The sequence below is a fragment of the Tiliqua scincoides genome, chromosome 4, assembly GCF_035046505.1.
Source record: "Tiliqua scincoides isolate rTilSci1 chromosome 4, rTilSci1.hap2, whole genome shotgun sequence".
Lineage (NCBI taxonomy): Eukaryota > Metazoa > Chordata > Lepidosauria > Squamata > Scincidae > Tiliqua > Tiliqua scincoides.
Window position 1 is genome coordinate 101,448,373 of NC_089824.1, and position 14,732 is coordinate 101,463,104.

The 14,732-nt window shown below is 53.7% G+C and overlaps 1 protein-coding gene across 1 annotated transcript; it reads left to right on the plus strand.

The window, feature by feature from the left end:
- The first annotated feature begins 7,464 nt into the window (after positions 1-7,464).
- Positions 7,465-8,866, plus strand: NKX2-4 (NK2 homeobox 4). The gene is made up of 3 exons (XM_066625896.1): positions 7,465-7,849; positions 8,172-8,653; positions 8,708-8,866. Exons 1-3 carry the CDS (start codon positions 7,465-7,467, stop codon positions 8,864-8,866), a joined length of 1,026 nt encoding a protein of 341 aa, XP_066481993.1.
- Positions 8,867-14,732: the final 5,866 nt, after the last annotated feature.

The window sequence follows — 14,732 nt, forward strand, 5'->3', positions numbered from 1 at the left end:
ATCCTAACCACACTTTCGTGAGAGTAAGCCCCATAGAACAAAATAGGGCTTACTCCTGAGTAGTCCTGGTTAGGATTGTGCCCTTGGTGTGATAAGGTAGTTCTGCATCTTGAGGAGGTGATGGCTGGGGGCGGTATCATTGAGAACTATTTAATTTAATTATTTAATTGGATTGAAATCCTGCCTTCTCACTAAAGGCCTCTAGGGGCTTCCTGTGGAGGGTGGAACTACAGGTGTTCCTATTCACTCCTTCAGGCCTGAGGTTTCCAACTCATGGGCCTCTCTTTGGCTTCTCACGCACAGGTTCTTAATGTTGGAGTTAGTGTAAGACATCTGTAATGCTACTTCGTGCCACTGCAGCGGTTTTACATGCCAGCAACAAATCTGACTGAAGCAAGAGGAGGCCATCTGGTGCACTTACCTGGTGCTCATTCCTTTGCAAAAGATGAATTGGATCAGAATGAAGGAAGGCAGGCAACCACAGGTGTCTGCCAGAGAGTTGCATTAGATGCATGGGTAACATCAGCAATGGGGGGGAGGGGTCTGAGGCCTACTCCTCCCTTCCTGAGCCATCTTCACCAGCCCCCAGACTCTGAAACTGTGGATTCCCCTGTCGGTTTTCTACAACTTTACAGATAATCCAGTCTGAGAACTCTCCTGCTGCTTCTCCTTTTGGTTGCCCCCCCCATCCAGCAACCTGCATCTACTAATGCCACCAGCTATTTTCGCCTGGGATCTATTCTCTTCCTTCCCCACCCCTATAGCTGGCAATTTCCCCCTACAGAGAAACACATGGCTGCAAGTTTCTGCCCCTCTTCCCATTGAATTTTACCTAGAAGAGTGGAATTTCTGAATGGGCAAATATACGCATTCCTGATATTGCTTGATCACTCACCCCATTGAGAGACCCCTGATCTTAGGCATGTTTTCTCAGAAGTAAAGGAACCCTTAGAAAGTTACTAAGGTGATGTGGGATCTGCTTCTCACTTCTTTCATCCTAAATTCTTAAGTCACTTTGGAAGATTGCCTTCACTTGTGAAGTGGACTGAGAGCCCAATCCTATCCTCATTTTCCTGGGAGTAAGCTCTAATGGGAATAGGCATGCCTAGGAGTGGGCTGTCAGAGTCCTACCTGCTTCAGGGTTAAGTTTCTTTTCATCAAGACATTGGAAGATCACCATGGTAAGAGCCAAAGAGAGGGCACCAGAAATGTTTTTTCAAAATGCCCCATGCAATCACCTATTGGCTGCTGGTTGGTCTACTCCCACACCAAAATTGTCCCAGCTGGCTCCAAGGAAATCCCCAGTCAACATATCACTGCCATCACAATCTCTGTCCAGCACCTCTAAGCCCCATTGCTTTCAGCAGAGGTGATTTAGAGCCCAATTCTATGCATGTCTACTCAGAAACAAGGCCCATTAGAGTCAGTGGGGTTACTTCCATCTAAGTGTGGATAGGACTGTAGCCTTAGGGCCCAATCCTATCCAACTTCCCAGCACTGGTGCAGCCACAATGCAGCCCCGAGGTAAAGGAACAAATGTTCCCATACCTTGAGGAGGCCTTTGTGACTGCCTCCCCACTACAGGATACAGTGCACACCCCATTGGCACAGCTGCACCAGCTCTGGAAAATTGGATAGGATTTAGCCCTTAGGCAGAGGACGCTTCAATCTCACATCGAAAGCCAAGGAATGTGCAGATGCTTGACTTTGGCTGGTGCCTGCTCAAGGTTAGGCTAGGAAAAGAGAGCAGTGGCGTCGCTAGGGTGTGGGGGGGGTGCGGGCAGCACCAGGTGACATGCACAGGGGGGGTGATGCACACTGGGGGTGACGCACTAAAACTGTGGTGGTTAGGAGTAATCCCATCATATTATATACCGTTGGATGTGGAATTTCAAGCGGAATTCAATGCAAAAAACTAGAGTGAAATATCTCCTTTCTATCAAAGGTTATGGCCAAAAAACTGGAGAACAAAAATGCATGAATCCCTATGGAAAGTGAAAGTGAAGCATATCACGCGTTTACTCACAAGTAGTCAAACTTACCTTAGTCTGTCGGAAAGGGCAGGCTGAGAGGAATCCAACCACACCAGAATGGTCCTGATCCAATGTTCAGTTCAGTTCTGTTTTATTACGGTCACCAACGAGCATAAAAATAACAATACATTCATAGTATACAACTGAACATACAAACGACCCATCACAGCATCCTAACATAGGCACTTAACAACATAAAATACTAACAATGAATAGACCCAAGTCTAGATATGACTAAATTTGGTCTAGTTATTGTGGATTGAATGTACAGTAACTGAGGAAGGTACTTCTGAAAGTCTTCTAGTCCATATTGAATGAAAAACTTATTCAGAATATACCAGAAGGAGTTCGTCAAGGGGAAAGCTCAGAGGAGGACCTCCAACGAAGCAGGTCCAGTTTGGGCAGCCTGGTGTGGTGGAAGACCACCATTAGCTCCTCCAGCCCCTTTAGGGCTTTAAAAGCCAGGACCCGCAGACACTGTAGCTTCTTAAGAAGAGGGGAGAGATGTTCCCCTCCGCCAGGCCCCATCCCAATTGCAGTCCAATCCTATGCCTGTCTACTCAGAAGTAAGTTCCATTATAGTCAATGGGGCTTACTCCCAAGTAAGTGTGAACCCTGCATCATTTCACACTGGGAGGGGAAGGGGGTGGCATCACTGAATGCCCTCTGAGGTTCTGATTGGCAGGAAGCTTTGGGGGGAGCAGCCCTCAAATACATTCTAAAGTGGTACAGTCCCCTCTGTCTGCCTCCTCAGAATTCCACCACCTCATTCTGCCAGGAGTCTATTCCAGGTCGGATTTCCAAAGCCAGGAAAGACTGAGGTCGTTCAAGGTATAGGTATTCTTCTCAAAGGTGGTGGTCTCCAATAATTGGGGACTAGGGAGGCAGGGGGTGGAGGACAGCTGCTGGCCTTGTCAGCTGCTGGTCCTTGCCTTTATAAAGGGATCCCCAACACCTGCACAGACACATAAAAGATTACCCTCCGGGGGGGGGGGGAAAGAGGGTCATCTTTTGTGTGCATGTGCAAACATAGATAGATAGAGAGATATGTGTGTACACATCCAGTACATTTCAATTGGGTGGATTTCAGTGGAAGAGATTTAGGCACCAGCCTAATTCCCAATGATATCGATGAGACTCAAGATGGTTTTGGTTTGCCTGGACCAGGGGTCGGCAACCTGCGGCTCTAGAGCCGCCGTATGTGGCTCTTTCAGCTGTCTGCTGCGGCTCCTCCTGGAGAAAGTGGCAAAGGGGGTAACCTGTGTTGGGAGGGCAGGCTGCTTCGCCCTCTGAGCTCACTGCTCTCCTCTCCCTTCACCCCCAGCTGCCCCGCATTGGTTTCCCTTTTTAATTTTGCCCGCTCTGCAGTTGAGCTCCCTGTTTTTCCCTTCCCCAACTCTCCAGCAGGATGCCCTCCTCCTCAGCCATTGCGAGCCCTTGCAGGTCCCCACTCAGTGCAAGGAGAGGCTTTTCCTCCACAGCAGAGGAGACACCATGTGTGTCTACTCAGTAGTAAGCCCCATTACAGCAGATGAAGCTTACTCCCAGGAAAGGGTGCCTGGGATTGCAGCCTTGGAACCTGCTCCTATGCGTGTCTACTCAGTTGTAAGCCCCATTACAGCAGATGAGGCTTACTCCCAGGAAAGGGTGCCTGGGATTGCAGCCTTGGAACCTGCTCCTATGCGTGTCTACTCAGTTGTAAGCCCCATTACAGCAGATGAGGCTTACTCCCAGGAAAGGGTGCCTGGGATTGCAGCCTTGGAACCTGCTCCTATGCGTGTCTACTCAGTTGTAAGCCCCATTACAGCAGATGAGGCTTACTCCCAGGAAAGGGTACCTGGGATTGCAGCCTTGTAGCCTGCTCAAGGCCAAGCACGAGTGAGTGGGAGCCCAAGCCCGGCAGGTCTGTTTGCGAGCAAGCCCCGATGTAGTCCCTGGGCTACTCCCAGGAAGATGTGGAGGGCTGTAGCCTCATCCCCCTCCTGTGCAGGTCTACTAACAAGTAAGCCCCATTGTAGTCAGTGGGGCTTCCTCCCAGGAAGGTGTGTAGGGCTGCAGCCTCAGCCCCCTCCTATGCAGGCTTACTCACAAGTAGTCAGTGAGGCTTCCTCCCAGGAAAGTGCGGAGAGGACTGCAACCTGAGAGCTCCAACCAACTTGTCTGCTCAGAAGTCCCATTGTAGCCAATGGGGCTTACTCCCAGGATAGTGTGGAGAGGGTTGCAGCCTGAGGAAGGGAGGGAGGGCAGGCAGGCAGGGCAGAAGCTGGCCTTTGGCCCCCCCCCCCTCTGGCTTCTTCTCTTCCCCACCTCTGGAGTCTGTGTCCTTTTTTCCTTCCAGCAGGGTGCCTCTGGAAGGTGGGGGGAGTTCTTTAGTATCCATGTAAGATAAGCAGATGTCATAACCGACCCCTGGCCTGGACCATCCTGTCCTTACTTTCATAAGAATAGCAGAAAACGTTCTGCAAACGGTAGAAACATTGATAAACCTGAATCTTGCTAAACCATAGATATTGTTTGGACTTAAGAACTGGCCTAGACTTAAGGCCTAGATTACAGAAGATACCCTTGCTGGAACTCCCTAGGAAAATAATGAATTCCTACACATAGAGTGAACCCATATATCAGAAAGGAGGTCAACTTCACCCCTCTTCCTGACGTGCCACTTTTCTAGCTGCAGGGATTTTTAAAATGTGAAAGACTTCATGTTCAAGATCTCCTGAGAAGGAGCAGTCAGTCACGTGAGTCTCAGCCATGCGGTCTGAAACGGTACAGTCCAGGCCCAGGCCTACCAGTTGTTGAAAATGGGGCCCTGCAGCAGAATCCTAAGTATGTCTACTCAGAAGTCAAGCAGTTGAGTTTCTAGTGGTTTACCCCTTAGTAAGTGCACTGAGGATTGCAACGCTCAGACTTAGTCTCAGATTTTGCCTGGCCTGAGAACTGGCACCTGGTTAGGACTAGAGAGAGGAAGGACAGCAATGCCTGGGGCCACTTCAGCTTTGCTTTGTCTTTCAGAAAGGGGTGCAAGAAGAACCCAGGAGGCCCTCCACTGGGAACCTCTGTGGCAGAGAAACGGGACTAGGAGTGGGAGACCTGCTGTCTTCTGGGCATTGTCCCGATCTCTGCGCTGGGAACTTGTCCTGGTCACATACCTTGCAGCAGGTACCCTTGACGTCGGAGTGCGCTCCTCCTCCCTCTTGCCATCTCCTTGATAGGAAAATAACATACTCAAGAAGACGACTTGTACTTTCCAGCTTATGCTGAATGCCGGTTCTCAGCCCCCCCCCTCCCCTGCGACTGTCGGGGGGGGGGCTCACACTCCCTGCAGGACTCTCCTGTCTCCCCCAAGACGAATCACGTCTTCCCCTCCCACCTCCCTTCGCCACTAGAGACGGGCCACTTTGCCTGACTGTCTTGTTCAGCCGCGCTTGGTGTTTCTGGGGGTCTTCCTCCTCCCCCCACACTGCCCGTTGTTCTCGCTCCCGGACCCAAGTGGTCCCTTTCGGCGCTTGAAAGCCGTGGCGGACTCCAGAGTAGGCAGGTCTCCTCCCTCGACACGGGCACCTCCGTCCTCAAGAACGAGAGCGCGGAGCAAGGCGAGCTGTGGATCTCCCCCAAGAATTGTGCGGAGCCTGTCCGATTCACTGTGGGGGAGCTCAGGCTGCAATCCTATCCACACTTTCCTGGGAGTAAGCTCCACTGACTATACTAGGACTTACTTCTGAGTAGACAGGGCTAGGCTTGGGCTCTCAGCTCCCTACTGCTGGGAACTTGCAAGCCGCGTCCCGCTTCCCAAAGGCCCCCCTGCGCCTGCCTGGCCCCATCTGTAGCCAAAGGCGGAGGCTGGTGGCTAGGAGCCCCGAGGGGGCTGGCAGCGAAGGGCGCTTGGCTGCAGACCAGCTGCAGTCCCAGCGGTGGCCTGACTGGCCCTCTCCGGGGCACAGGTCCTTGGGGAGCGGGTGGGGAAGAAGAAAGCGGTCTTGGGGCAATTGGGGCGCGCTCAGACTCCGCACCTTGGCTGGACGGGGCCCCCGCCTCTCCGCCCTGGGGCAGTTGCTTCAGCAAGTCCGGCGAGTCCCGTCGGGGCTCGATGCGAGTCCGCGTCAACGCCAAGCCGCCCTTCTTCACCGCGCTCACGTCTCCAACTCACACTCGAGTCGACTTGGGAGCCTCCTGCCCGGGGTCGGCTTCTCAGACGGCCAGAGAAAGAGGGCCAAAGTCCCATGAACAGTCGGCGCCTCCTCCCGCACCCAGCGCTGTGGGTTCCCCCTGAATTGGCTGCGCACAGGCGGAAGCTCCTGGTCCAGACCTGCGATCTCACGATTCCTTTGGAGGAGATTTCGGGCTGGTCCGGAGCAGTCGCAGAGAACAGCCCCCCCCCCAGCCAGTGCCCCCTGGCCCTCTCTGCGGCCACCCGCACCCCGTTGCTCGCGCCCCTGCTCCCCCTTCCCAAATGTGGGGGGAGGTCCGGCTCATGCCCCACCCCGGTTGCTTCCAGAAGACTGGGTGAGCGGATTCCTCTCCCAGACCGTCTCACCATTTATTGGCCGCTGTCCAAGGGTCCAAAGCGCTGCACGCCCGTCCCCTCGAGCTCCAAACGTCTGCTGCCTCGCCCCGCCAGAAGGGCTCGACGGCTGACGTCCGGGAGTTCCCTTTTTTCCCCGGGGCCCCGTTTTGTTGGCCTCCCCCCTCCTCACCCAGGCGCCAGGGGGGCGTGTGACTGGAGAGCCAAGGACCAGCTGCACCATTGAGAAGCCCCCCTGCCCCCAGGCTGATTTGGGCTCCCCGAAGGAGGTCCTGGAGGGGCCGCCCTGGGGACATCCAGGGCCTCTGAGGGGTCTCTTCCCAGCCCCTGGAGCATGGAAAGGACTTTGAGGCCCCCTGCCTGGAAAAACCCTGAAGGGGGCACCGTCGCTTGAGGGGTACTGGCTGCTGGGGAGGAGGCGGGGGACGGTGTCATTCCGGGAGTCCCCTCGCCGGCAGGGTCTCCGGGGAGAAGTCTGAGGGAGCCACTGCCTGCTGCCCATGGGAGTCTCTGGCGCAGGTGCAAGAGTCCTCTGAGGGGCGCGCCGGGGGATTCCCCTTTCTCTCCCACTGGCGGCGGAGGGGTGGGCTGGCTGGCCTCGAGGTGGAGGGAGAGACGGGCTGCGTTGTGGGGGGGGGGGGGGATGTTGTGGCTCCGCCCCACCGGGGTCTGTCTGCAACCTGGAGCTGCGGGACTAAAATCCACCCCAGCGAAGGAGAGCACGGAGGGAGGGCTGGCGCGCGCCGCCGCCTCCCCCTCCTCCTCCTCTTCCTCCTCCTCCTCCTCTTGGCCGGGTTCCCGCTCAGCGCGGCGGCGGCTCCAGCGGAGCTTCGCACCCCTCTCCTCCGGACTCCGCAGCCACGTCCGCCGGGCGAGCGCAGAGGGAGCCCAGGGGCCGCCCGGCGAGCCATGTCGCTCAGCCCCAAACACACGACGCCCTTCTCCGTCTCCGACATCCTCAGCCCCATGGAGGAGACCTACAAGAAGTTCGGCGCCATGGAGGGCAGCCTGGGTGCCCCGCTGGGGGTGGGCGCCGCCGCCTACAGGCAGCCCCAGAGCTCGGCCCTCCAGCCCCAGCAGCAGCACCCCATGGCCGGCCACAACGCCGCCGCCGCCGCCTACCACCCCATGGCGCACGCGGGGGTCTCCCAGTTCGCCCACGGCCCCGTGGCTGGCTACTGCAACGGCGGGCTGGGCAACGTGGGCGACCTGGCGCCTTATCCAGACAGCGTGCGCAGCGGCGCGGCCGCCTCCGGCTGGTACGGAGCCAACGCGGACCCGCGCTACCCCACCAGTAAGTGAGGAGGGGCCAGTGCTGGGCTGGGCAGGACTGGGTTGGGGGGCGGGCTGCCTTTGGGAGGGGGGTCCCGTCCTCGCCGTCTCCTCAATCCCCCTTGCCTGGATCCCCGAAGGGGTGGGAAGGGGAGGCACTTTGGACGTGCTCAGAAGCACTGTGGACGTCCCAAGGCGAAGAGGGGCCGGAGGAGACCCTCCAGCATCAGGCTGAGTCCTGCTGCTCCTCCTAGTTTAAAACTGCCCCCGTTCACCTCCTCCGAGGTTGCTACCTGCGCCCTCCCGGAGCGTCTCTTAACCCCGCTGTGCCTGTGTGTGTTCAGTTTCCAGGCTGATGGGCCCGTCGGGGGGCATGAACGTGGCTAGCATGGGCGCGCTGTCGGGCATCGCGGAGGCAGCCAAGTCCCTGGCCCCGGGGCTGCACGCCGCGCCCCGCCGGAAGAGAAGAGTGCTCTTCTCGCAGGCGCAGGTCTACGAGCTGGAGAGGCGCTTCAAGCAGCAGAAGTACCTGTCGGCGCCCGAGAGGGAGCACCTGGCCAGCCTGATCCACCTGACGCCCACCCAGGTGAAGATCTGGTTCCAGAACCACCGCTACAAGATGAAGCGCCAGGCCAAGGACAAGGCCGCGCAGCAGCTGCAGCAGCAGCAGCAGCAGCAGCCCGAGGGGGCCAGCCTGTGCCAGCAGCAGCAGCAGCAGCAGCCCCAAGCGGCGTCCCCGAGGCGCGTGGCGGTGCCCGTGCTGGTGAAGGACGGCAAGCCCTGCCCGCACAGCGCCAGCGCCAGCGCGGGCGGGCAAGCCCCGGGCGCCACTGCCGGCGGCAGCTCTGCCCAGCACCAGCACCCCCAGCAGCAGCAGCAGCAGGTGACCTCGCTGGGCCAGGCGCCCGACCTGGAGGAGATGTCCCCGAGCCCGCCCCTGCACGGCCAGGTGGGCGCCCTGGCGCAGATGGACGCGGCCGCCGTCGAGTACAGCGGCGGGATGGTCAACGCCAGCCTGCTCTACGGACGGACATGGTAATGGGCGAGGCGTCGCGGCCACCCTTCCTCCCCGCCCGCCGGAGCCCCCCACTCGGAGCAGCGCGCCCTCTGCCTGGCTCTCCAAGGGGACCCAGCTGGACTGGCTGCTGCTGGGACTGGTTCTCCCGCCCCGCTTCAGCCCTCCGCGGTGGCTCCTCCAGGTCAGGTAGACACCACGCAAAGCAAGCAGGGGGATCCAGTGGCCGCTTGTTCACACGGAGCCGGGGGTGCTTGGCTGGTGGCGGTGGGTCTTTCCTCGAAAGCAGTCTTGCCCCGCGCACTGGTGGGCGGGGGGGAGCTCCCCAGGACGGTCCAACCGCCGGAGGGGGATCCCAGGAACTGGGCTGGATCGGTGCGTGTACAGGCAGTCTCTGACGAGGCCCACCGAAGAAGGTCGACTCCAGTCTTCTGAAGTGCAACTTACCTCCGGGGGGAAAAAAAAAAAAAGAACATTTACTAATTATTTTATAAGGGATCCCCTTAAGTGCAATTTCATGAAGGACGACTGAGAGCTGACTGAGTGGCGACTCAGGGTCGATGGGCCACGCGATTCCCACAAAGAAGAGGGACAAACCCGTGGCTGGAAGGTGGTGGGGAGGAGACTGTCTGTAGTGCTATACCCAGCAAGGATATTTTTAAGACCCCCTTTTGAACTTGGATTCTCAGATTGAAAAAGGAAAGACTAGAAAAGTTTTTTTAATTATTATTATTAAGTCCCATTTAGTATGTGCTTGAATGCATTCCTGGCCAAGCCCCCAACAAAGCCACCCATTGCAACAAACCAAAAAAAAAAAATCACAGCGGGGGGGGGGGGCTGTGAACATCCTGAGCAGATGGTGCCCCCAAAACAAAAACTTATTCTACGCCAGCCCCGCCACAAGGAACTGAGCGCTGCGGGAAAGCTGAATCACCTCCCTTCTCGACCGTGCCCTCATTCCCTTGGTACAATAGGGAGGGAGGCATCCCAGGCTACCTGGCCGCCCTCTTGAAGAACCAAAACCAAGTGCTGAAGGTGTCACAGGTGCCCCATTTTGAACCTTTAAAAGGTAGAATTCGTCCTCCCATTTAACTGGAGGCAAAAGAAAGAACCTCTTGTAAAGACAAAGGCTGCAATCCTATCCACACTTTCCTGGGAGAAAACCCCATTGACTCTAACGGGACTTACTTCTGAGTAGACATGCATAGAATTGGGCACTAAGGCTGCAATCCTATTCACACTTACCTGGAAGTAAGCCCCCACTGACTTACTTCTGAGTAAACATGCCTAGGATTGGGCTCTAAGGCTGCAATCCTATCCACACATACCTGGGAGCAAGGCCCATTGACTCTAACGGTACTTACTTCTGAGTAGACATGCCTAGGATTGCCCTCAAAATCTTTAAAAAAGAATGAGGCTGAAATCTTGCGAACCATCGACAGGTTTAAATCCTGTTAAAAATCCGTAGGATTTAAGTAGCCTGGACGGCGCGAAGCCAGTCTCAGGGTCCTGTGGCCCAAGAAAATCACTCTTACAAAATGTGGGGAGTTCCCAGTTTTTTTATGGGCTTGGGGTCCCTGTTTGGGTTTGTGTGGTTGGTTGGTTAGGTTTTTTTTTTTTTTAAGAAGAATGAGAGTTTTATTTCTAATACACCAGTTTTAGATCTGAACCAGTGTTCATTCCCACGCAGTTTGTCGATAATGATTTTTTTTTTTTTTCATGAAAAACAAAATCTGTTCTTTCCCCCAAAGTTGGTTGTGGCTCTATTTGTTATTGCGGTGGGATGAGACTGGGTTTGTTTGTTTTTCTTCAATAAATGTGCTAATTTATTGGGTACATTTATTACCTAGCATCTATCTACCATCAGACCCTATGAGGTTTGGTTGCTCGCTTTGAAAAACCTCATACTGAAAATAACGGGAATGAAATGAAGCCTGAAGGTCTTCAGAACAACTTCAGCGAGCAGACAGGCTGTTCAGTTCGTGGGAATGGAAGGCCTTACCGTTCACAGCCTTAAAAAACAAAGCAGCCAGCATCTGGTCTTAATCTGGTTTACAGATGCCTAGAAAGTCTATTGGATGGTGTGATATCTTTATTAAAATACATCCACAAAACTTTATCAGTCAACTAGCAGGAGATCACAGATTATTTTTTTTTAATGCAGGAATGGAAGTTAATGTATGTAATTTATTTTATGTGCTTTAAACAGGGCACAATGTACTTGGAAACTCCCCCACGCAGCCCCACTGAAATAAAGGGGAGCACGGAAGAGCAGGGACACCCATTCGCTTGCACGGAACTGGCTGCGGATTGTGCCCCTTGCCTTTAAGAGGCCGGTTGGTCAGTCTTAAGGGGACCCTCCAATAATCCTTAGGTAATTAATTTCAATGAACCGTCTTTTTGGAGCGGATCGATTCCAGTGCCCTCCTACTCAAGATGCAAGCGCAGCGCAATCCTATGCATGCTTGCTCAGAAGTAAGGATCATTAAGCTCAATGAAACTCACCCCAGTGGAAATCCACCCCATAGGATTGCAGCAGAAGGTTTTGAATCTCTGATTTGCCCTAATTTTCTCCCGATTGGGCAGAGGGGCACTTGCTCCCAGGAAAATATGTTTAAAATTAAGTGCCATTGAAATAAATGAATTGTTCTCTTCGCGGGTAACATTTAGTCTTTAGAAATTTAAATCTTATACTTCAATTAGAGTTCAGGGGTTACGATTCAGCCACATTTAGACGCGTTTGCAACCCAATTCTATGCTGCGGACTCACAAGTAAGCCTCTGCGGCTCCAACCCTAGCCACACTTACCTGGGAGTAAGCCCCACTGACTATAATGAGATTAACTTCTGAGTAGACATGCATAGGCATGGGCTCTCAGGCTGCAATCCTACCCACACTTACCTGGAAGTAAGCCCCATTGACTATAATGAGAGTTACTTCTGAGTAGACATGCATAGGCATGGGCTCTGCATTCAGTGGCACTTAGATGCGTTCATAGGATTGCACCCGTAGAGTTCCGCTTTCCGCGGGGGAAGTGCGGGTAAACCGCTCTCAGGTGCACCCACTTTAGCTGGCCCGATCGTGCTCATTCAGAGAAAGCCAGGCTTTAATATTGGTGCAAATGGTTGAACTCGGCAGGATTTCCGTGCGCGGGGATTCCAGAGTGTGTTATGCACAAGTCTCACTGATATATGTAGGTCTAAAAGTTAGTGGTGACCAACTTTTCCCTCTGATTGCAGTGCAACCAGGTTCATTTTCTTTGGGTCGGGATCTGCACGTGTTTGGGAATCGGTTTTAAACCAACCAACCAACAAAAAATACAAGCAGTGTTGGCCTGAGGGTCCCTTCCGAAATATACTTACAAGGAGGTGAAGCTCACTGTGGGTTTGACTTCGGAGTAGGGCTCCAGGGGAGAGAGAAACTGGAGGAGTAGAAAAACTCTTAAAATACTTAAAATGTGTGTGTGTGGGGGGGAGTTGGGTATGTTTTTGCTGTTGGGACAGCAGGTTTTTGAAGGCTGCGGGTCAAAAATGACAGCCTGCGTCCGATGAAACACATTGGGGGCTCGGCTCAACTGTAAGTACCTGGGACTGCAATCTTAGGCACAACTACTTGGGAATCATTACGTGGGACTTCTAGTAAACCTGGACAGGATCGGGTTATAAGTTTAAACATTTCGACTTGTGCAAGGATCAGGTTGTACGGAAAAACTACAGTCCTCTCCTCCCCCTCCCCCCACCACTTTCTGCATTACTGTATTTACTACCTTAAATAAACATTTGGACAAAACTCATTTTAATTTTTTGGAGACACCAATTTCATTTTTCTTGTCTTCAAATCCCTTTTTTTAGGAGCAACTCAGGCTACAGTCCTATCCACACTTTCCTGGGAGAAAGTTACATTGACTCGAATTGAGCTTACTTCTGAGTAGACAGGCCTAGGATTGGGCTCTCGGTTACTTGCAATTTTTCCCCCTTAGGAATATGACCAAATCCAATGGAGGACAGAGTGCCTTTACCTTTAACCGTTGTATAGAAGAGGGAATTTAGGCAAGTGCAGCTCAACATGGAAGGGTTGAAAAAGCTTCACCTGCCCCAATTTCCCTTCTATACATTGGTTAAAGGTATAGGCACTCTGTCCTCCGTTGGCTCTGGTCACGTTGAGTATGAAGGGCTCCCCTTCCCATTGATTTTCTGAAAAGAACGAATAAGAATTGAAATGTACTGTGATAAGGAATTTTTGGAACGCGTGTGAGATGCTGGTTGAGCAGGATGTCTGAAAAGATTAGTTTTCGGATTAGTTTTCGAGCTAGAAAACGAATTGCGGAGGGAGCCTTGGCTGGACTGGAAAGGAATTTTCCTCCTTTTAAGAAGGGCTCTTGCTCGGCAGAAAGGCTGCAAAGCCTTAGGCAGGGGTAAGCTCCATCGAAGACAATGGGACTTACTTCTGAGTAGACAGGCACAGGATTGGGCTGCAAACCCGTTTGAATGCAGTGGGACACACTTCCAAGTAAGCCCAGAAGCTTCATACTATCTGTGGTACTTACTCCCAAGAAACTCGGTTAAGGCTGAAGTGTGAAAGGATCGGTCCACCATCGCATGCAACCTCGCGTGGGCGGCAGTTCTACTGGAAACAAAAAGTCCCACGGAACCTCTCCATGACTTGGAAGTCAACCCGCATTGGCTTCGAATCGTTAGAACTCGCTCGGCCTCCTGTGGACTCCGGCTCCTCTGAACTACTCTGGGCTGAGGAGGCCGTGGAAAGTTTCTTCTCTGTGGCTTGGTGTGCCGCCACGCATTCAGACGTGCACAGAGTCATCAGGTGCTTGTGCATGCACACGTGAGCAGGGCCAGATCTGGACAGAAAGAGGCCGGCAGCCTTGGCAAGCCTCGGGACTTTTTGCTCGTGGAAAGAGGCGGAGAGCCTGAGCGCAGCGCGGGGGTCCCAACCGCTGATCGGGACCTTCCCCTCGGAAAGAGCAGCGGGCTGAGGCTGCAATCCTATCCATACTTTCCTGGGAGTAGGCCCCATTGAACACAATGAGACTTACTTCTGAGTAGACATGCCTAGGCTTAGGCTGTGATCCCACAGGAGGAGGAAGGCAGCACCAGGAAGCGGGTGCTTTTGGACTGAGCTCCAGGCACTTTCCCCGCCTACATGAGGTCCTTCTGCGGGTCTTCCTAGGTAGGCGGAGAGCAGTTCGGGTTCCTGCCGCTTTCCTCCCAGGAAGGCAGTTTTGCAAAACTCCCAGGCTCTCTTCCCCGTTCACTCAGCTGCCTTCCGTCTAGACTGGCGGCCCAGAAGGCCACTTAGGCTGCCATCCTAGCCCTATTATCCTGGGAGTAGGCCCCGCTGAACACAATGAGACTTACTTCTGAGTAGGATCGGGCTGGGCAGAAAGGAAAAGGGGCTTTGCAAATGGAGAGCGCGTTGGTGGGGCTCTTATTCAACAGTTGGGGGGGGGGGTGCGCTGGAGAACTTCCCGGCAAATTTACTGCTGCTGCTACTACTACAACTACTCATATTACGGCTGCCAGTTCTTTAACTGAACTTAATTACTTAGTTAATTACAAGGCGATTATTATTATTATTATTATTATTATTATTATTATTGCTGCTGCTGCTGCTGCTGCTGCTGCTTGAATGGGGGAAAAAATCTCCTTAGAACCTTTTTGCAATCCTTCCTCCACCTACTGAAGAGGAGGAAACCCGATTATTTCCAGCTATTCCCCATTAGCTAGGGAAAAAAAGAACAGAACAGGCGGACCAGAGAGACCCAGGCAAAGAAGTCCCAATGACAAGGGGGTGCCTCTGACTGTGGGGGGAGGGAATTTTTGCGAAGGATGCCACGTCCACGTGTATGTGAATCATCCACCCAGGGCCAAACACA

Coding starts and splice junctions, on each gene's coding strand:
- NKX2-4 (XM_066625896.1), top strand. CDS start 7,465: ATGTCGCTCAGCCCCAAACACACGACGCCCTTCTCCGTCTCCGACATC. Junction 7,850..8,171: donor GGACCCGCGCTACCCCACCA/GTAAGTGAGGAG, acceptor GTGTGTGTTCAG/TTTCCAGGCTGATGGGCCCG. Junction 8,654..8,707: donor CGGGCGGGCAAGCCCCGGGC/GCCACTGCCGGC, acceptor CAGCAGCAGCAG/CAGGTGACCTCGCTGGGCCA.